At 45.7% G+C, this 23,639-nt stretch overlaps 1 protein-coding gene across 1 annotated transcript in view; it reads right to left on the bottom strand.

Moving 5' to 3' along the window:
* Positions 1-23,639, bottom strand: part of plxnb1b (plexin b1b) — a 98,044-nt gene that overhangs the window by 16,912 nt on the left and 57,493 nt on the right. The window contains exons 3-12 of the mRNA XM_084542676.1: positions 22,896-22,984; positions 21,421-22,588; positions 18,477-18,659; positions 11,255-11,383; positions 10,305-10,405; positions 8,949-9,081; positions 6,663-6,819; positions 4,796-4,904; positions 3,295-3,403; positions 1,218-2,120 (exon numbers count right to left, since the gene is read on the bottom strand). Coding sequence (XP_084398802.1) covers positions 1,218-2,120; positions 3,295-3,403; positions 4,796-4,904; positions 6,663-6,819; positions 8,949-9,081; positions 10,305-10,405; positions 11,255-11,383; positions 18,477-18,659; positions 21,421-22,578 — 2,982 coding nt within the window. The 5' untranslated portion in view covers positions 22,579-22,588; positions 22,896-22,984. The remainder of the gene's footprint in view (positions 1-1,217; positions 2,121-3,294; positions 3,404-4,795; positions 4,905-6,662; positions 6,820-8,948; positions 9,082-10,304; positions 10,406-11,254; positions 11,384-18,476; positions 18,660-21,420; positions 22,589-22,895; positions 22,985-23,639) is intronic.

Below are 23,639 nucleotides of genomic sequence, written 5' to 3'. Positions count from 1 at the left end.
CGTCCATCCATCCATCCATCTTGCCATCCATCCATCCATCCATCCTGCCATCCATCCATCCATCCATCTTGCCATCCATCCTGCCATCCATCCATCCATCCTGCCATCCATCCATCTACCCGTCTATCCATCCATCTATCCATCCATCTATCCATCCATCCATCTATCCATCCATCCATCTATCCATCATCTATCTATCCATCCATCCATCTATCCATCCGTCTATCCATCTATCATCCATCCATCCATCCATCCATCTTGCCATCTATCCATCCATCCGTCCATCTTGCCATCCATCCATCTACCCGTCTATCCATCCATCTATCCATCCATCCATCCATCTATCCATCCATCCATCCATCTATCCATCTATCCATCCATCTATCATCTATCCATCCATCTTGCCATCCATCCATCTATCCATCATCTATCTGTCCATCTATCCGTCTATCCATCCATCCATCCATCTACCCGTCTATCCATCCATCTATCATCTATCCATCCATCCATCCATCCATCCATCTACCCGTCTATCCATCCATCCATCTATCATCTATCCATCCATCTTGCCATCCATCCATCCATCCATCCATCCATCAATCCATCCATCTCAGTCTGTCTGACGGGTAAACAGAGCGCAAAACTTTGATCTAATCCCAAACTGTTCACACCAACCCTAACCTTTAGGGTCTTTTTTTATATATATTGAGTTGTATTAACATTGATGTGTGTAAATATTTAAATCTCTGACCACTGCATTATTAACTCTGCCTTTGCTGGGATCAAAAAAATTATTGATGCCACCTCAGATTAACATCAGTGACCATATCGTTACCTGAACCTGGTCGTTCACATACAGAACTCTCAGAGGAAACTAAACGTCCGGTTTAAACGACTAACACTGAGCTGTAAATGTGATAAATCAGGCGACACAGTAGGACACACAAAAAGCAGCAGCAGCCGCAGCCGCAGATCAGAGCGAAGCAGCTGGTTTCCTGGCATAAGACGAACACGATGAAAGCAAACAACAACAACAACACAACGGCAGGTGTTAGAACAAAAGAGGAAGAGCAGGGAAAGAAGGGGGAGACTGGAGAGATGGGCCGAGCTTTGTTTCCTGGAGCATAGAGGAGCTGGGAGCCTGCTGGAGCTTTCTCAGGAAGCAGAAGAAGAAGGAAGAAGAGGAGGAGGAGGAGAACGGCGGCGGCTGAACTCACCGGGAGGAAGGCATCAGCTGAATCATACTGATAGTCCAGCTCTGACTCGGTGTCCAGCAGCTGGGGGTAGGACGGGGGACTGTGGTCGACCTCACCGTCACCTGAGAGCACGGTGGCGGCCGAAAACGTAGCCGTGTCGTTTTCCGAGTGGACGGCCCCGTCGGCGTGGCTGTCCGCTTCTTCTGGCCAGAGGAGCACTTCCGAGTCCAGGTTCTCAGTCCCCGAGTCTTGTCGGGGGAGCAGCGTGGGAGTCTGCGTGAGGTCCAGGTAAAAGGAGGGGTCAGAATCAGCTGGTTCACCCACAGGGAAGGGTGTGGGCAGGGAGAAGCCAGACGACGCCGGGGTGGGAGGCTCCGCCAGGATCACAACTCCCTCAGCTTCCTGGTTGTCACTAACGGGAGACTCCGTCATCACCTCCAGGGGTGGGGAGCCCGGGATCACGAGAGGCATCACAGAGACCAGACGTCCATCGGCCACAGTGACGGGCATCAACTCCGCCGCCGCCGCCGCCACAACGGCGACGCTGGGTGTGACTTCAGAGTCACTCTGAGTGACGACAACTTCAGTTTCTTCTTCTTCTTCGCTCTTTGTGGTGACCTCCGGGAGCGGGGGTCTGGTGGGGGGCCAGGTGCTGGCGGGCTGAGGGCGCAGAGTGGTGAGTGGGGCGGTCGGCTCGGGGCCGGAGGTTGTGACGGAGGTGGGCGCGGCAGGCGTGGTCGGCTCCTGGGTGGTCGCTACGGTGACGGGGGCAGCGGTTGTTGCCGCAACAGTCGTGGCAACAGTTGTCGTTGTCGTCGTCGAGGGAGGAGTCGTGGCGGTTGTCGTAGTGGTTGTCGGGGCGGCCGTTTCGGTCGTGACTTTAACCGGTTTGGTGGTGGGAGGAGATGAAGTGGGGAGTTTAAACTGGGAAATGGAGGAGGAAGAGGAGGAGGAGGAGGAGGAGACATGAGGAGAGGGAGAGAGACAAAAAAAAGGAAAATCGAGGATGACTGAAATAACTTAAATGTGATGTTAAACATGTGACCTCCTGTGACTGTTGCCATGAAACATGAACTGCGATGATATTTGCGACAAATGATGGAGACCTGTACTCACATACGGGCACCAACAAAACACTTACGGGACAATTTTTTTTTATGAATCAACATTTCCTGCCGAGAGCTAAAAACACACAATAACTGAATCAACTCTGGAGGGTTTGATTTCTGGAGCAGCAGCTTGAGTTAAGACGTCGGAGCATTAAAGTATCACCACCCATCACTGGATCAGCCAGGGAAGGTTTAATGTAGGTCTGGGTCTGTATGGGACGGCTTCTGGGTCCGGACCCGGGCCGCGGTCCGCCTGTTCGTGACGTGGACCCTTTGGTGGGAGTATAAACCAAGCTCAAGATCTCAGCAGTTTAAAGGAAGCCTTGCGAAGTTTTTGACCACTGGTAGCACCACAGAGTTTTTTTTTTGAAGAGCGGGGTCTTGCTCGTTTGGATCATATCTTGCACAGAAAGAAAACAAAAGTAGGGCTGGGATTGATCGACCTAGAATTGATCCTCATTCGAACATCGAATCATAAAATCCTCGGACAGGCTTTTGCAAAACAAACCTTGCCAAGACAACGGGCAACGAGATTAGTCCACGTGTGAGGCAAAACATGGCAGAAGCTTCAACCAGAGAGCACCCTGCAGGCCTTGGATTTAAAAAAAGTCTGACAACAGAGAAGAGCTGTGCACAATCAAAAGCCATGTGCAAAGATGATGCAAACTAGAGGTGAAATAACGTGGAAATGTCACAAACCTCTGGAACCAGTGATAACATCTGATTTAGTTTCAGGTAAAACTGCTTTGAAACTGAAATCTCTAAATCGAACAGGGACCCTGTGAGTCGGTAGTGATGCCTAGCCCTAATGTAGACAATGTGGAAGAACATGCTTGTTCAATGCACAGTCCAGGAACACACACACTGTGAAATTAGGAAGTCTGAGCCAGGTTCTACTTATCTGATATCAGTGATGTTTGCACATTATGAACAAAATGTTTCAAATAACACAGCTCATGAGCAGTGACCATCGCCGTGCTGTAACTTACATGTTGGTTGTAGATGATCACTCCCTCGTCACAGGTGGGCTTGTGGGTGCACGAGTGCTGGTGAACGCACCAGTTGCAGCCCCATCGGCTCAACACGCAACCGCGGCACCTGCGCAAAGACACAACAGGACGCCCAGATTAGAAAGAGAAAGTAATGGCGTCTGCATACGAGATAACCAGCGAGTCACGGTTAGGACAAGGACACAAGAGAGAGAGGTGGAGGGAGGTCTAATAGGAGCAGTATGGACTTGTTATCTAAGGAGCGACAGAATGGGACAGACAGAGATAGAGCTGATGGAACTTGTACCACACAGAGTAATCCAATTGCCACAAGTTGTAAGAAAGGTCGGTGATCTAACTGAATCTCTGATTCTTATCCGAGGCCGGTGTGGACAGAGAAAGTTGGAGAGAGAGGGAGGCTAACAGAAAAGAGCATGTGAGGAGGCACACACATTAATAGCTGCAGTGTTATCACATTACTATTATATATTCACATGCTGCACCGTCCTCTCAACTTCTCCACTGTCATTGTGCATATGTAAATCTTGCATATATATATATTTGCTTATACTATTGCAATTTATTTAATTCATTATTAGTCTTAATTACTATAAATATTATTATTATTATTATTTTAACTATCTTACATTTATTTCTATTAGCGTTTTTCAAGAGTCAATTGTATTTCTATTTCTAGTAGATTAGTACATATGCAAATCTGGTATATTATATGCTTATACTATTGCAATGTATTTAATTTATTATTATTATTGTTGTTATCATTATTATTAACTATCTTACATTTATTTTTATTTTTACTAGCATTTTACTAGCAAGAGTGGATTCTATTTCTATTTCTATTTCGATAGTCGATTAGCACATATGCAAATCTTGTATATATGTATTTTTTTATTTATTATTATTATTATTATTATTATCATTTTTTTAAATCTTACATTTACTGCAATTTATTTAATTAAGTATTATTATTATTATTAACAATATTATTTTTATTATTTCTTTTAACTATCTTACATTTATTTTTATTTTTACTAGCATTTTCAAGAGTTGATTCTATTTCTATAGTAGATTAGTACATACACAAATCTTGTATAATTTTATTTTTAAATAAATCTGTAAACAAAAAATAATGAAAACAAAAAAAAACGATCTTTTCACCATAGGTTATCAAGTATAGTTATCGATATGAATCGATTTAACTCTAAATCTAATCTTATTGATTTATTCGTGTACATTTGTACATTTTCTATTTGTGAAGAGAGAGAGGATGTTATGGGTGAGAGATGCAGTTGGTAGTGTGATGTACGGAATGAGAGGTTTGAGAGAATTAACAGGAGAGTGTCAGTGAGACAAACAAGGACCAGGGTAGAAAAATGAAAAGCCCAGTCTGAGGCGAAGAGCACGAGTTCATAACCAGGTCTGAAATGAGAGGAGACGGGAAGACGGAGGAGAGACGACAAAATCACAAGTGGTAACTCACGGCATGCTGCCAGACAGCTGCTTGACGGCCGTACAGTCATAGAAGGTGAAGTCCCTGGCTGTGACCGTGACATCGCCGAAACGGAGAGACAAGATGACTGTGACGGAATCTGACAAGAAAAAATAAGAATCAAATAGAGAAAAATAACACGAAGAGAAAAGCTGAAAACAACAGAGGACTAATACTAATGCTCCTCCTTCCATCCTCCCTATAGTCAAACACATGTTCAGCACCAAAGCCTGGCAACGGAGATAGATATTTATTAAAGTATAAACTAAATAAAGCGCTGTGACGGCAGCTGTTTATGATCGAGGCTGCATGTTTGTTCTAGCTGTCAGTTCAGTTCAGTCTTTATTAAGATCCCATACAGACAACTTGCTTGCAGCCTAATAGACAGACAGACAAAGAAGTTGCAGAGATGCTGCAGAATCAATTCGGGAATGATGAAAGTTGTCTTGTACTTCCGACCAAATCCCCAACTCTGTTTGCAGAAATCCAGCCTCAGACCTGAACTGAATTGTGCTACAAAGTTGTCCAAGTCATCGCTGGACAAACTATATGTTATAGTTCATTAACACGAGTCTGGTATAACTGTTTAACCATCCAGTTAGGGAATTTGGTTCGTCACAGCTACTCCAATAAACTACATTATAAAAATACAACAACAGAACTATGTACACCGATCAGGCATAACATTATGACCACCTTCCTAATATTGTGTAGGTCTCCCTTGTGGTGACTCATCAGAGAACGGACATGGGCCTTCTGAGGGTGTCCTGTGGTGTCTGGCAACGGGATGTTGTTAGTGGGGGGGCCTTTGAGGGGAGGGGCCTCTGTGGATCATCCCACAGATACTTGATCAGTTTGGGATCTAGTGAATTTGGAGGCCAGGTCAACACCTTGTGCTGTTCTTCATGTATTTTTTTAGTTGTTCCTAAAGTGTTTTTGTGTGTGTGTCTGTGTCAGGCTGCATCCTGCTGGGGATGGCTGCTGCCATCAAGGAGTGTCATTGCTATGGGGTGGGGGTTCCTGGTCTGGTCTAGGTGGGTGCTACATGTCTAAGTAACATCCACACCAATGAATGCCAGGTCCAAAAGTTTCCCAGCAGAACACTGAATTGAGACAAGATGGTCAATGTTATTTACTTCTCCTGTCAGTGGTTTTAATGTTGTGGCTGATCGGTGTATAAAAGGAAAAAAGAATAAAACCAACATAGAATAAGACAATATATATAATGAAATATAAGTAAAACTTAAGATACAAATTCATTGTTTCCAAAAGGAAGATAAAATAACCATCTGAGACAAATACTTGTTGCAGACCAGAGCATCTGGACTTCTTTTCTATATCGTTGCATGTCAGTCTAATTTAGAGATTTAGTAAATGCATTCTCACCAACTTCATTCATTCATATGTTGGTGACATCTTAAAACACTGTGATGTTATCTGAGACTCCAAAATCTCAGTTCAAACTCTGAATATGTGAATATATATATATACGAATATTTTTTGTTCAGGCATGGGAACCAGAATCTGTGCATTTGGGAGAATGTGATCCCCGGTAGAGACTTCCAGCTTTTGTTTACAGGCCCCTCATGGCCACTGACCCACAAGCTGCTCTCATCGCACTAAACAATCACCAAACCAGGAAAACCAACGCACGATCTATGAACAGAACAGATTTATGAGGAAGTGTACGCTCTAAAATACAGATTACTCCCTGCTGTGTAAGATGGCTTAAAAAATGTTTTAACTGGGGTTAGAGATTGAACTGTATGATGTGCCTGGTCAAACTCAAACACGTATACAGAAACACATACACCTCAAATATCAATCTAATGTCAGGGTGCAGCCCAAGAAAACTCACCCTTTCCTGGAGGCGCCATGCCTACTTTGCTGGCGTCAGGAGAACGGCAGGTGACCCCGGACCCGGTGACCGTGGCAGGACTGTGGCTGTCCTGGAAGACGCAGGAGTAGGAGTCACCTTTTTCTAAAACTGGAAGTCCTGGGACAGACAGAGACACCTGAGGAAAGACGGAATTCAAACTTGTAGATCGCTGAAAAGGTTTAAGCAGCAGAAGACATGTTGGACTGAGACAAACACTGTACTGAAATATAATAAGTGGACAAGTTCCATAGTTGTGTGACACTGTCCTCAGCATCATTTGCTGTTAAAAGAGAATCTAAATGACTTCTTTAAGTTATTTGTTCAAGTAAACACAAAACAACCTGCACTGAAAGCATGCATCTGCTAAAAGGGGAGGAGGTCTTGACCCATACCCCACAGGTGTGAGCTTATCTTAAAGGACAGACACTGAGGTCCATGTCTAGTGATAAGCTGAGCCCTTCGGCCCTTAAAGGCTCATTTAAAGTACTGTGGGACATAGGCGCCGTAACCTACGTACGTAGTCTACACCGGTGTGAGTCATTTATATTTGTGCACTCGTCAGTCTGGCTCGCTCTGTAACAACGCCTCCCAAACACTTGTTGGCGCTGTGTCTCTTTTGCCAGTCAGGGTTCGTTTTTGTTTCTACTTCCTGCTTCACTTTCAACAATGGTGAATGAAACTTTCCCCGAAACCTTTCCTCAATGTGTTCCATCTTTATTGATCCAAAACAATCAATTCGAAAACTGCGGAGACGGAGAAGCAGCCGGAAATACTAAAGTGGAAACATGCCAGTACCAAGCGGACCAATCACAGCTCTTGTGATTTGCGTCGTTGCGGCGCGTAGTTACATTTCTGGGGAGGTGTACATCGGGTTACGCCGTTAGGGTCTGCACTGTTGCCGTTGCTACAACATCAATAAGATGCAGAAGCCTAAACCGCCTATGAAGGGGAAACACAGGTAATGAAGACAGGTATGGAGGGACTGTGTTTTTGATGCAGGTAGAAAATTTGCCAGTAAACAGCCCAAAGGGAAGAACTTTTTATGGTATAAAACAACAAAAAAAAATCAGTTGCGATCCAGAGGCGACTCTGGTTCATCGGTGTATAAGCTTTTGTAAAACGTTTTGAGTCTGGATGTCAGGCTGGGAGAGCGTTCCAAAGACTTAAAGGTGAGAGACTGAACGCTCTGAAAGCCACGGTGGATAGTCGGGCACATGGTGCAATAAGTTGGGTGACCTGAGGAGGATCTGGGTGACTGTAACTGGAGAAGTTCAGACAGATATGATGGAGCTTGGTTGTGAAGAACCTTAAAGGTTAGCAGCAGGATCCTGTGCAAAATACGGGATTTAATTGGAAGCCAGAGGAGCTGCTGAAGAACTGGGGTGACGCGGTCCATCGAGGGAGTTCAGGTGATGATTATATGAGCTGCAGCGTTTTGTGACCAGTTGGAAGTTTATGGAGACGGAATAGAACGGAGTTACAGAAGTCGATGCGTGAGGTAACGAGGGCGTGGACAGGAATGGAGCTGGTGTTCTGTGCCAAGGTTGGGCCAAGACAATTGACGTACGCAACTCTGTCCCCCCTCCTCTACATGTTTGCTGCAGGGCTGTGACCTCATCCATGACATCACACTTTAGCTACGTGACTTATAAACAACCCAACATTTAGATTAGAGTTGTGTTATTGTTACACCTTTCCATGAAAAAGAGGTTTGATCCAGATCTTACAGACACAACACTTATTGAGATATATTTATTCAAACACAAGCAGTCCTTGACTCATCCTCTCCAGTCATGAAACACAGTCTATGTATTTTTGTGTTTCAGATCCTAATCACAAGCACCATCTCCTACACCATCCTCCCCAGGACAGAGACATGATAGGACAGGGTCCCAATCTCATATCCTATACACAACCTGCACCCCCAGGTACAGCAGATCTCCTAGCTCAGCTGATAAGGGGTTCTGAGATGAGTTATGGCGAGAGGATAATGTGGGTCTTGTGTAGGAATGTGAGGAGCTTATCATGACCTTAGGCATCCTGGACCTGGAGTTACGACACCTGTGTGTTCAGTCGCAGAAGATATTCATAACAGAAGCATGTGTGTGCTTGATTATCTCAGAATACAGGCGACAGAAACCATCCGACAACGGGATCTGCAAACGAAGATTACAACTTTCCTAGAAATTCTTTTTGTTTCTACTTCCGAGTTTTGTTTTGTCCCCATCGCTGCTTGGGGTCAGTGTGAACGGACTGTGCGCTTACCATCGTGCTCTCGTCCCTGCTGACGTTGGAAGGGTTGAGGTCGTGGACGGCCAAACACTGCTGCTCCATGTCGAAGCTCCACAGCCACTGACCTGGCTGGCTTCCACGACGGCACTGGGACTTCAACACACACCTGCACAGAAAACACGGACGAATCCGTTTTGTGACCCTAAAAGTCAGGCTCCCCATCCCCCTGTGCCATACAGTATGTATACACCGACCAGGCATAACATTATGACCTAATATTGTGCAGGTCTCCCTTGTGGTAACTCATCAGAGAATGGACACGGATCTCCTGAGGGTGTCCTGTGGTGTTAGTGGGGGGCCTTTGAGGGGAGGGGCCTCTGTGGATCATCCCACAGATACTTGATCAGTTTGGGATCTAGTGAATTTGGAGGCCAGGTCAACACCTTGTGCTGTTCTTCATGTTTTTTTTTAGTTGTTCCTAAAGTGTTTTTGTGTGTGTGCCTGTGTCAGGCTGCATCCTGCTGGGGATGACTGCTGCCATCAAGGAGTGTCATTGCTATGGGGTGGGGGTGCCTGGTCTGGTCTAGGTGGGTGCTACATGTCTAAGTAACATCCACACGAATGAATGCCAGGTCCAAAAGTTTCCCAGCAGAACACGTTATTCACTTCTTCTCCTGTCAGTAGTCATAATGTTGTGGCTGATCGGTGTACACAGCTAATCCATATGTTTTGGCTTTAAAATGTTTCTCGAAACAATTCAGAAATCTGGCTTCCAGCTGAACAACTACACAACAAGATAACCGCGAGGACGAATCGGGACGACTGGGAGAAAACGAAAAGAGGTAAACACGGAAAAACACAAGCAGCCGAGAGAAAAACATGTTGGTAGCGGAGTCGCGCCTCACAGATGGCGAGGCAGAGAGGAGAAGAGAGGATAGGGGAGGAGATGCAGACGGGATGAAGAAGTATTTTTCCTTCATCAGACGCAAACAATATCCCACCAGAGTAAACTCGGTCTGAGATTTTAACATCTGCCAACTAAGATCGAGTTTCTCATCTTTTAATGAGTTTTATGTGTTAAAGTCAAACTATAAGGGAGCACCAAATGTTATTTCACATAGGTCAGTACCTTGTATAAGTAAAAGGATGAATACTTGGGAGCAGAGACACTGTCTTTGGTCAGGAAAAGTCAAAACCATTTCCCAGCACAACAATGCAAATCAAAAAATAAAGCAGATGGTTAAAAATGATCAGAAGTGTGTGGCAGTATATCGCCTGCAGACACCTGAACGCATCAGAAATGTAAGGCGTGTATTTTTCCCAGGATGAAATAATACATGCTCTAACGACGCTCATCGTTAGCAGTGAACCGAGGCTTTTGCTCCTCACCTTCCCTCCAGCACACACCAGCCACAGTAGGGGTCGTGGGCCAGCAGACAGGAGTGGCAGTCTGGGTGCTTCTGGCATTCAGCCACGGGCCTCTTCTGCAGCTGGAAACAGGAAAAAAAAAAAAACACAATCATGTTCAGCTGTGCAACCCATCCACACTAAGCTTCTAAAAAATAAAAATCTGATTAAAATAAAGAATAGGTGGCCCACATTTCCCAGCGAAACAATGCAAATTTAAAATACGGTCATTAGAATAATCCCAGCGACATGCTGCTCCTGTGGAAGAGGGAGAACTGGGGCAGAAACAAAACACAAAGATTTACTTTAATAACAACAGAAATGGGCGGCGACAAACAGTAAAGGCTGTTTCATATAGAAGTTTGTTCTTGCTCCTACGGCAGGGAGACCAAATTAACGCATTTTGTTCTTGCAGCTTGTTCTTGACACATCAACCAGGCAGAACTTTTTTCTCATGGTGTGTCCGACAACTATTCAGTGATTGGTCAGAAATTGGAAGTGGGCGTGGTTAATGCGGAAAAGCGGCAATGCTAGCGGCCAATCTGTGAGCTCCCAGATGCTAATCTCTCCTGGGTAGAGATCGGCATCCTGTGTGTGGGTGCATGCCGAATGAACGGTGTGATCTGACAGACACGGTCGTCAAAACGACTGGCAGACATCCGAAAATAATAAGAAAAGTGCCTCTCGTCATCCATCTCCCACAATGCTTAGCGTGCATGACGTATGCAGCAGTGGGAGGGGAATATGACGACTTCCCCGAAGTTCGGGACTTGAGTTTCTTGTGAAGTATGCATGACCTGGCTGAAATGAACCTTTCGCAAGAAGCAAGAAATTTGTTCTTGTTCTCGAGGTGAGCAAGAACAAGAACAAATTTCTTGCTTCTTGCGCCGTATGCAACAATAACTCTGTGTTGCGTCTATGTACATGTATACCATGTTATGAGTCATGATGAAGAGATGCTCCTCTTTCTGGTCCAGGATCAGGTCCGAGCTGATGGCTGCGTTCTGCTGCACAGGGATCACAGAGTACTCCTGCACCTCACCGTACGGCCCCAAGAACACCTGAGAAAACACATACGAGGAGATGCTAGAATTGTGACTTGATTAAATTTATAATATAGACACATGGAGGTGTTAACTAACTAAAAAATAAATAAATCGAAGCAAGAATGAGTACACTAGTGTGATTCTGTGTTAATTATTGATGATGTTGATTTATTAGGAGCTGTGTGTGGTTACGTATTTCCTCAGTCACCAATGTCTTTATTTACCTTAATTACCAGAGATTACGGTGTGTATGGAAATTTACAGGGTTGGAGTTATAATCTGAGCTTTGTGCAGGTCAAACTAACGTCAGGGTGAAGTTCTCGGTTCTGGAGCAGCGGTACAGATCCATTATCAGATCTGGAGACGCAGGTTAACGCCAGTTCTGAACACACGTACCTAAAGCTGGTCACTTGTGATTGGATAGCCCAGGTCTGATCTTAATACAAGGTCTGAACAGGTCCTCAGGTTGCACCCATCTCCCTCTGGAGAACTAAACTACTTCTAAACTCACTCACAATTTCCCCATGTCCTTCTTACAAACAATACTAAAAAAAAGGGTGTATCCTGTTTAGAAATTCTTCTGACTGCTGTGTGTTGGTGTTTAGAAATATTTCGAAGTTCACAGGCCGGTGAGACAAAGTGAGGTCTGACCAGTTCAAACAGTAGAAGCCAATCAACAACCAGGCGTCATTATGAGACCTCAGCGGCTCAGTCCGGGACGGCGCTGGCTGTTAAAAGTCCTTCATACGAGACGGCAGCCTGACCCACGGCTCCACGTCCGCCTCTTGATGTTATTTACAGGAACCCGAACATCTGCCTCTTTCCATCTAATGCCATTAGTGAAATATACATTTCACCATAAGCAGAATTCTGCTGGAACAAAGGCAGCAATCATCCTAATGGCAAAATCCATCACAGGTAGGGAGAAAGTGCAGATGACTTGATCTGCACAGTAGGTTCCGGCACATTTCGGGTGTGATGAACATGACGTGGAGATGTGGCTCGCTGATTGCTGGGTATTATGTGATTTGATTTGAGGTCCACTATGCTGTCCAACAACCTTTGATCCCACAACTCCTCAAAGACAGACTGTCCAAGCAGACTACACCCAACTATTGAAGCTACACAACAGACGGAAGAACGGAGACAATGCTCTCTTCTAGGAAGTTAATGAAGAGGGACAACCCAAGACGCCATCTTATGTTCTTATTTATCTCTCCTGGAAACTTTTATTTTTTGATGTGACACAAAGGGGTGCAGCAACTAATCGACTATCAAAATAGTGGTTAGTTGCTGCTTTATAAATATGCCTTAATTGCACAGAGGAGTGCTGGTCCTTACGCTCTCTGTTCACAAGGTGAAGTAAACATCAGGAACTACACTATAGTGATTCAGATCTTCTTCTGAGATGGTATTCCTTGGAGCATCCACGTTGTCGGAAACCCTTCCGCATCGTCAGCAGAGATCTCAGGTCCACAGGTGGTTCATTCCTTGACCTGTACACCTCGCCTGAGTGGGACAGCGGAGACCGACAAGGCTTCACCTGCAGACGGGTTCCAACTGTGGGTTCTCTTCAGCCACAGCCATCTTGAGCTGGACTCGACTGCTGTGGCTATGTCCCCGGTGGCTTTCTTCAGCTGTTTGGACTTTAGCCCAACCCTCTGGGGGAAGTAGCGCGCCAATTTCGGTGGGAACCCGCAGCAGCCGACTTCAAAGGGGAAGATGGTTGGGTGCCACCCTTTTAAAACCACTTCGTCGATCAGTTGGTGGGACGTGTCTAGCCTCGCTTCCCAGGGCAAAGTGAGCTCAGCAACTTCGTGCTCCTGGATAGCAGGACCATGTCTGGTCGGAGCAAGGTCACTGCCACGTCCTGAGGGAAGACAAGCTTCCTCTTCAGGTGTACACTCAGCTCCCAGTCGGGATCATTTGTTGCTTTCTGTTCCATTTGCCTGTACTGAATTGGGTAAAAGGGCTTGTGTCCACTCTGCACCTTGTGCATGGAATATGTTGCAGAGTGGCTGGAAACTAAATCCTAACTGGGAGTACTTGAGGCCGACTCCACAGTACGCACTTGTGTTTTAACTGCGTAATTCCGTAACTGTGTTTGTCTTTGCCCATCTTGGCCGGGACAACCTTGACTCTTAATCTCGATGGGATCTTTGCGGTTAAATAAAAGTTAAATAAAACAAAATGAGTGGGGAATTCATGACCAAAATGTAAGCAGAAGGTTGCATTGCAGTCATTGCTTGCTTTTCAAACAACTCTCCCCCACCGTTTCTTCCATTACTAAGCCCTGATCTGACTTCACTAGATAAACATTTAGAGGTAGAATCCAAAGCGCTGCTCGACCCTTCACAGGACTGGTGAGGTTTCACGACCTGAAATCCTGCTGGCTCCCTCCTGCCTAAAACACCAGTGTAATTGGATTTGGTGTATTGAACACACATTGGGTAGCCTGGACCGGACCTTAATGCCTGATCTGAACAGGCCCAAAGAAAGCCTCCATTGAGTGAAGTCTTGATTGGCTACTTGGACAATCGCTCCTTAATCGTGTTGTTCTATAGATTTTAGGGTTTTTACATCCACTGACTCGTATTAAATTGGCGACTGGGACTATGTCCATTATAGTTTCATTTGAGGTGATGTTAAAATGTTTGCAAAGTAAAAACTTCTTGGGGCTAATGGGGCCCTCCATTGATCGGACACCACTGCACCTTTCTATGTCAGACGTAAATAGGTTTTGATTATCAGTGATCAATCTATAACATGAAACTGACTAACTGAATGACCAAACTTGCACATGTTCCCGTTGGGGGTTTATGTCATGAAATGTCAACAAAGCGAAGTTGAATGAATAAACAGAAATATAAAGGAAATAAGTTTTCTTGCCAACTGACGAAATACTGGGTGCTAACTTTACATGAGGACGGACGGGAAGCCTCTGGATTTATTTTGAGAATAAGACATCACACATAAACACTTGACTATAAAAGAAGAAGCGGCTTTAATCAGCTGGGAAATAAAACACAGAGTCTGAAGTGACTCAACAACAAACAGAGAGTCTCTCTTCAACTACAGCACAGACAGAGCAGTTAGTGTCAGCACAGTGGAACGGAATCAGTGAGAACTCAGAACTGTACCTACAACGGTTTATTCATGTGGCAGTAAGGACAGCTGATGCATGCACTTACACCGATCAGGCATAACATTATGACCACCTTCCTAATATTGTGTGGGTCTGCAAAAACAGTTGTGGCTCATCAGAGAATGGACATGGGCTGTCTGAGGGTGTCCTGTGGTGTCTGGGAACAGGATGCTATTAGTGGAAGGGGGCTTTGAGGGGAGGAGCCTCTGTGGATCATCCCACAGATACTTGATCAGTTTGGGATCTAGTGAATTTGGAGGCCAGGTCAACACCTTGTGCTGTTTTTTGTGTTTTTTGAGTTGTTCCTAAACCGTTTTTATGTATTTATTTTCTGCATCCTGCTGGGGATGGCTGCTGCCATCAAGGAGTGTCATTGCTATGGGGTGGGGGTGTCTGGTCTGGTCTAGGTGGGTGCTACATGTCTAAGTAACATCCACACCAATGAATGCCAGGTCCTAAAGTTTCCCAGCAGAACATTGAATTGTCACAAGATGGTCAATGTTATTTACATCTCCTGTCAGTGGTTTTAATGTTGTGGCTGATCGGTGTAAATAACTACAATAACTTGATGTCCTGGTCCTGGCTTTGCCTTTGCATTTGGGTACTTATATGAAGTAAGTTTGGGGTCTTAGGGCGTGTTCACAGCCATTACTTGTTGATTTTTATCCAAACTAATCAAACAGCCAGATCTGTACAAGTGTTGACTAAAAGTGGACAACAATGTTAGACTGTCTTTCTCAAAATATGCGTCCCCGTCATTGGATTGGATAAGAGGCATTTACCAGTCTGGTCCCAGGCAGCTGACGGTAGCCAAACCAAAACTAGCAAGACCAACAAGCATTTTCGGGAAGTCGCGTATGCACAGCGCAGACAATAATACTGCCTTTGTATTGTGCATCCAAACACATAAACATATTTAATATACAGTTTCCCCAGTCCTCTTCAATTTCTACATACTTTCTCCGTCAGATTTAATATATTTAAGTGATGAGAACATAACAACTGGTTTGGCGTTTGTCAAAAAAGCATTTAAAGAAATTTGAGAGCACGAGGAAAAATGTTCTCTGGGCCAACGGAACAAATAAAACCCAACCCTTGCGCAGAACTCCAAAGCGGCATGTCTTTTACCAATGGACGCTGCTCATCACCTCCTAATATCATTTTACATTGAAGCATTGCACTGTGTACGCTACAGCTCAATACTAATACGATAGAACGAACATCGTCTCTGCTGCACAGGAAAATAAAAAGATTTCAGAGGTTAGCGTCTCTAAAACTCTGTCTTTTCCTGAAAGTTCATCCGATTTGTTGGGATCTCTCCGCACAAGGACACACACACACACACACACTACGGAAGATAAGATAATCCTTTAATTTATTCCAGCTGGTGTCTGCAGTCAGGGTGGCACAGAATGACAAAGTGACACTGACACTGCTGTTATGACTGATGACTGATGAATTCTGAATGAGCCTCTCTGTTGGGACGCGTCCGCCAGTCAGCGATGACCGTGCACAAGTAAGATGGAAACTGTGATGTACGGCTCGAGGTTTAGAGGGGGGTACACGTGTGACGTAACCGAGTTAAAATACGTTAATGGCCGTCATTGTGCTGTTCCTGCTTGTGCAGGGGGGGGCCTCCCGACCGCGGGACACCATTGAGAAAAAAAAAAAAGACACAAAGAGCCAACTGTGTGCAGGAGAGCTCACGATCTGTAAACTCCTGATATGGGAGAAGAGTCCTCTCTACAACCTCCATGATCCATTCATCACCCCACCGACTCAAGATACTAATAAACCAGATCAAAATAAATACATAAAACATTTTTATTTTGGATTAACGCTCCCAACAAGGTTTCATGCTCCCCTGTAAACGCTTTGCTGAGGATGTAATTCAGTCACTTGTTATTCTCTTCTCTTTGTCTGATTTTCTATCCTCAACAGGACATTCCTCGTCTCCTTGTGAGTGACCGAGCCGCAAACCACTGAATGCATTTGCCATACTTCACTCCCTTGTGACTCAAATCGGGGACCCCCGCGTTCGACCACAGCACCTGGGAAATCAGGACTGACGGCGCGTCGAGTCGAGCACAGTGTCACGTTAGTGGCGCTTCACATGATCCGGCCAGTGAGCACCAGAACACTTCCAGTCTGTTTAACTTGACAGAGACGTGTTAGAATATCTGATGAGTGGCACCCAGAGGCCGCAGAGCTACCCCCGTATCACAGACTGAGCTTTTGTTGTAGACGGACAAGTTATAATTTACTGCTTCCTGTCCTGACTGGAAAAAAAAAGGACAAACTGTGCATTTAAATCTGATTTTAAGAATGCAAGTGGATCAAATATCACATATGGAGATTATTTTAGGGAACCAGTATTATGAGATATAGACTAAATAGCTAGATTGGCTATCGGATAATGGGGCATATCCATGGGGTCGATCTATAAACTGCAACTCTATGTTTGTGAGCATAGACTGTATATAAATATGGACAACACATCCCCACTCCCTTGCACTGGCCAAGCTGACGCTATTTTCACGGGGATACGGGCAGCGGCATCTTGCGACTTTGGAGCCAGAGTCTGTGCAGTACGGTCCGAGAGTGGAGCCACCTTGTGGTCATGATGTCACATCCTGTTTCTATAGCATCAAATAACTAAAACGAAGCAGTATTATATTAACAACCTAAAATGACAAAAAACATCCTTGGAAAAAAAAAATTGACTTGTATTTTAGTGTTTTAGTTTGGCCCAAGTCCCATCCACTAACATGGAGGGGGTGGAGCTTATGACCTATACTGCAGCCAGCCACCAGGGGGAGCTCTACTTGCTTTGGCTTCACCTTTAAGGAGCAGTTCAGTCGTCCATCTTTATACTGTCTATGTATGCGACGAGTCCTACGTCATGACGCGCAGCATGCAGGTAGACAGTTTTAACAACAAACACGGCAACAGCATGGAGCGAGCCAAGGAGTGACCTGTACGGAGGTATTTCACACATGCTACACAAACAGAGTTCCAACAGAAATTTGCAGTATTTCCAAAGAAAATGTCGCAAGGGGTGGTACGACACAACAAACATAACCAAGCACCTTCAACTACGCTTCGAGTACCTGCAGCTCAACAAAACCAATAAAGAGGGAGACAGCACCAGTTAACTTTGGTGGATGCACAACAGAGACGTGAGAAACTTTCAGCCGACAACATTAAAAGGGACAAAACCAGCAGAGAAGGTTCTGGAATTCATTGTTTTGGATGCGCCAACGCTTTCGGTTGCTGAAAACGAAGGCTTCCGTCACCCGCTTGAAGTCCTACCATCACGAAAATATTTGTCCGAGACTGCTCTGCCTGAACTGCATATATCGGTAGATTTAAAAGACATCAAAACAATAGGTTTCTCCACAGATATCTGAGCGCTTTGAAGTTTAACTGTCCACTGGTTGGATTCGACCATGTTCGACTAAGTTTGGTCGAGTCCACTTAGATACATAACAAATTATTGACATATCTGTGTTATAATTGGTACATTTAGTTAATAGTAATGCTTGGGTCCAGCCTGAAGCCTTCAGCCTCTTCCACGTTGCACACATATCAGATCGGTATCAGTTTTGTTATCAGGAATGCGAAAGTCGGATCGGTGCATCCTTGGATTATTTATGAATGCTGAGTTCAGACTGGGAGCAGCCTCTATAGATGAATGGAGACAGATTTGACTTTCAATGTCTGCTGGGTGGACGACTACACGTCATGTTATCCAAACAGGGTCTCAAGTCAAAATAATGACCTCAGTTGTCGAGCTTCCCAGACTATTACCTCCAGCAATAACAGCCCAATCTCTGCATATCATCACAGTTAGAACATGAGCGTGAACCTTGATTTTCTGTGTGTGTCTGAACAGACTTTGATCTCAGTGTGAGCTCGCGGCCTGTCTGTGCATGCCCCACGATGTGCACTCGGCCCCGTTACCTTGTGCAGGTTCCCTTTGGAGTCTCCCAGGAACGCGATGGTGTGTCCCGCCCTCACGCTCACGGCCACGGCAGTGAGACGGGCAGACGGGCTGTCCAGTATAGTCTCCACTTCCACGGGAATGCGACTGGCCATGGGGCTAGGGGTGTGGTCAGAGCCACAGGGGTAGGCATCCAGGGTGTTCTGATGAGTGAAATGAGAAAAAAACACATTATATCACACCTAAAATATAAAAAATATAAACTGTGCCGCTTGGTTTGTGCAAAAAATAAGAAGCCCTTCCAAGTGATTTGTTGTTAATTCTCAGCAAGTAGGCCAGCAGCCAAAAATATAAAAGCAGTGTTCTTATTGTGGTATGTAAAATCCCAGCAGGATTTACTGCGACGGGGTCGAGGGTTTGGAAACAAACTACAACGGTAATCCAGCAACTTCTGCACTCGGCGCTTTAAAGTCTGCACAAGATTTGTTTTTGCTTCAACCGTCCGGCTGCGGGGAGTCTTTGCTCTGGCGGCGGGGTTGTTGTTTTCTGTTCTGGACAATTTATTTTTCCCTCCACGGTAATCTCAACAAAAAAGAGTGAGAGAGCCAACGGACCCGAGTGAACCACTTGTTGAAAGCTACTTGTTTTTGATGGATTGCATGTTGCTGGCCGGTGGGGTGTTATGATGAATGGGCTCCTTATCTGGTCTGTGCTTAAGAACTAGAGGCTGCTTATGTGGCAGCGCTGGTGAACTTTAATCATGGATATGAGTATTCATGAAGTTAATAATAGAGCCTGTTTGTTCACATGAGGAAAACGAGCAGAGGTGCTAAGAATAGCCCTCCCCCTGTCCTACAATAGTTATGAAGTTAAGACGTCCGGTCTGCGAACATGGTACTGGAAGCAGAAAATGAGGAGGAGGCCGCGATGACGCTGGAAAGACACATGCCGCTGAGTGCCGTGCATCATCTGGACACGCAGCCATAAATGCTCGGAGCGGTAATAACCACAGGGGAGTAAGATAATAATTGAACTAATGCTCCGTACGAGTCCTAAAAACCTGATCATAAACAACAAACCACATTCCCAGTGGCATTAGAGCTCTCGTGTGAGAGCCCGCTCCTGGTGCAGATGGACAGCCCTGGCAGAGACCGAACGGGGGGATGAAAGCTGATTTGTGTGTTGTTTGTGTACAGAGATCCAATCTGGATTTGACATCCTAATCACACTGTAAAGCTCTCTTCGGCTCCACATTTCTCATCGTTGTTTCCCCTCACCATATGGTTCGCTTTGAGTTCCTTTCTGCCAACTTATTTCCTTTTCTTTGTTGCAGCCTGGTGGGTCTTTAACCACTCTTGTCAGACTGCGTTAACAAACACTAACCACAACTACGATCCACTGAGTATAGCTAATGCGAGCAAACGGCGCCTACCTGATCCACACTTCAATTAAATTACACCCCCTGAGCTACCTACCCTCTCCCTTCTCCAGCCAATCTGCTGCAGGTGGCTGCACATCCTTCGTCTCCCTCAAAAAGCGTGCAAAACGTGAAAACTGGCCCGCAATTTCTCTCCAAATGCAAACAACCCGGGATGCAAACAACCATATCATCCCAAAGTCAAGATTTCCAGCGCTGCCATTACGAGGCCTAATTCAATCCCCCCCCCCCCATCTCCATCCCCATCCCCTCCGCAGCATTACATTTGTCTGTTACAAAAATATCAAATCTAATTTCATTTCTTTCTCATCCAGAGGTCAGTTTGCTGGAAGAGGACGAGCCCTGGACAGCTTCAGATGCATGGCTCCGGCTTTGGCAGCTGGCATTGCTTTTATTCGGCCCAGTCGTCGCGGGAAATAAATAAATAAATCACTTCTCTAAAAGAGGAAAAGAACCCGACAGAATGTTCTTCTGTGAGGAGGGAGGAGTACGAAGAAAAACAAGGTGTGTGGGTGAACGTTAAGTGTATACAAACGTCTGTGTGAACACACTCAATAAAAGGCTGCCTTTACTCGTGCGGGCAGACGTTTTTTTGTTTTTTTTCTTTTTAGCAACACCCTGACACACAAAACATACAATTACACACACTGACACAGGGAAGTGCAGTGTTGGCACTTGTGTCTTTCTCAGAAGATAAACACTGAGCAGTTTCACCGGAGAAAGTCACTTAATAATGTGTACTTTAGTGGTAGCTGAGAGAGGGAGAAGAGCAAAACACTATAGCTCTCCACAACGTCCACACTACATGGGATGAGTGCTAAAAGTTTTTATCCAAACTATGGGCCCGTACAGACGTTTGCATTAAGATATGATCAAGTAAAAAACAGGTGTGAACAACCCCGAGAGATCTGATCTCCAGATGACCACATTTGGAGGTGGTCTGAGTTGCATGTGTCCTCATTCTTTTGGTCCTTTTGGCAAGGCGTCCCGAGTAAGAATTTACAAGAATTTACAAACGAAAGTATTTAATAATTTACAGATTGCGGGGTGTATGGAAACTTCCAGGGTTGGAGTCATAATCTGAGTTTTGTGCAGGTCTAACTGAAGTCAGGGTGGAGTTCTCGGTTCTGGAGCAGCGGTAGAGATCCATTGGAGACATCAGCTGTTAGAATATTCTACTGATGTCGGGGTTTATTTACATACAGAGAAACTGAGATTGGATCTGGAGACGCATGTTAATCCCAGGTCTGAACACATGTACCTAAAACTGGTCACTTGAGATCGGATAGCCCAGATTTAGATCTCAATGCAAGGTTTGAACAGGCCCTACATGGTACGGGGAAAACATCAGAATGTATTTTGTATTTCCATCTCAAACTAGGTAACTGTGATTCTCTTTGTCAATGTCACCAGTTAAGTTGAGTCAAGCGTAATATGAAGTCAAGCGTACCTCGCCACAGAGCATCATTCTAGTTTTGCATTTGGCTCTGGGCTGCAAACAAACACAACAAATCAACCGCTCTCACCTCTGGCAGGTTGGCACAGTTGGATTTGACCTCGTACTCGATGTACGCCGCCTCCACTCCCGCCTCTTTGCCCATCTGCGTGTAGCAGAGGTCTCTGGTGGAGTTGATCCTGCGTTCCACATCTTCCAGGTTAAACATGCAAAGAGCCGAGTCCTCGCTGGGCCGAGTCGACGAAGCCAGGTGAGTAGAGAACACGCCAAGGAGAATCTCGGAGCCTTGGCTCGCCGCGCCGTCCTTGGAGAGCCCCAGCTGGACGGCCTGCAGGAGGTTGTAAGTTTTACCCGCCCTGGAACGACACGTCAAGGGTACTTCCACGTAGGAGTAGTAGGCCTGGTCATCTAAACATACGCGGGAGATGTATGTACGGTACTCGCGAGATTGTGACTTGAGGTCGCGCCGGTAGAAGAGGAAGTACACGTGCTGACGGTGCGCGAACGAGGACACAAAATGATGGTCGTATTCTGAAAGACGGCCGGCCACTGCCAGTTTGGCCGTCTCTTCGTAGGAGAAAACCGGTTCCTGGGCAAGGTTACGCGTGGATATAGGCGGATGGCTGCTGGTGTAACCCCGCCCCACAAACAGCATCGGCTGCCGGTCAGGATGAGAACGAACCACAAGCCCAACTGTGCTAACGTTGGGGTGGTTAGCTGCAACATACTGAGTATCCACCGGCCTCTCGGTGGAGAAGAGCACTGTATCTACTGAATCCAGACTACGCTTCTGGCAGATTCCTTGGCTGACACTCCCACAAGTAATAAGTTCCAGAGAGTAAGGGTTCACCAGCAGGAGCTTGTTGTGGTTGCTCGTTTCCCTCGCCTGAGGACAGGTGATCTCCGTTACAGGAGGCAGGCACTCCCGGCTGTCTGTCACGGGTCCAGTGTCATCCTGGAGCTCGAGCTGGAGGAATCGATCCAACTGGAACAGGTGATCTCGGGCCCCGACGTAGACCCGACCCACCGTGGGGTCCGGGTGCACGGCCAGGTGCTCGAAAAGAGTGTCATTCCGTACGAAGGTGGGATAAAAATCAGAGGGGGAGGAGTCGGATCCTCGGGCAACGCCGCGGGGCAGCGACGTCATGGGCCAGCCGATGGCGAGCAGAAGGGACAGCAGTGTTTGGACTGCCGACACTGAAAGACAACGCGCCATCCCCGGAGGCATGGCTGCAGAGCTGAGGGAAAGAGGACAACGCTGGAGGTCAGGAAGGATGTTTGTACATTTGGTTTTCCATCACAGATGTCTAGATAACACAATATGCTGAAGAAACTAGTTTAAATTAGGGGAAAATCTGCTAGTCGGACCAGTTCTAAAAGACTACACCTCATTCAGCCCATATCACATGGCTGTGTCTGCAAAAAGCATGTTCTTTCACCATTAGATCATACGGCATTGATCGTTTCTATTGTTAGACTTCATGACTACACAAAGTAACAGTCAGTTGTTTAAGCAATGTCAGGAAGGACTCTAAATAAACTCACCATTTGTTTCCAGTGGCGTTTTACAGAGGTATGTCACCTCTTGGCCTCCCAGCAGATCGGGTTTAAATAGACATGCTTCTGGGTGCAACCTGCAGAACAAAATAAAGATCCATCAGTATACTCTATGCCTGGGCAGCCAGTTATGATTTACAACATTAAAAACGAGGACATTACACAGCCAAAGCACGTGTTTCTGTGGGTCATTCACAAGCACGTGGTGTGCCAAAGGTTGTCAGGCTCATTCCCACATTGAAATTCCTGTCAGCCCTATGTCTGACTGACTACATCCGTTTTTTGTGAGTGAAAAGGCTGAGGCCAAGTGAAGTAGTGTCAGTCCAAGAGGGTCTTTCAGTGCCGTACGTACCCTCCTCGCTCATTGCTAGGATACAAGGTACAAAACCCACTGGTTTAAGAGTCTCTGCCAGAAAAAAAAAAAAACAAGTAGCTGGGAGGTAAAGGCATGAGAACTTGGAGAGCAGTTGAGTTCCCATAATTAGCCACCTGGATTTATGGTTTTATGCTTACTCTGTGAAATACTACTCATCTTATGACGATTCCTCCCTTTGATTGCGCATACACTCTTTATCCCACTAATCATCTCCCTCTTTCTATCTGCTTTCTCCTCCTCCTCCTCCTCCTCCTCTGCGGCCTCCCATCACTCCACCGCTGGCTCAGATTATCTCTTACGAGTTCAGACGAATCTGGGGTGAGCTTATACAAAAGGGAGGCTGAGGAGGGAAAGGG

The sequence above is a fragment of the Chelon labrosus genome (genome assembly GCF_963514085.1).
Source record: "Chelon labrosus genome assembly, chromosome: 4".
NCBI lineage: Eukaryota > Metazoa > Chordata > Actinopteri > Mugiliformes > Mugilidae > Chelon > Chelon labrosus.
Note: the sequence above shows the minus strand (reverse complement) of the source record. Positions and strands in the feature narration are given on the sequence as shown.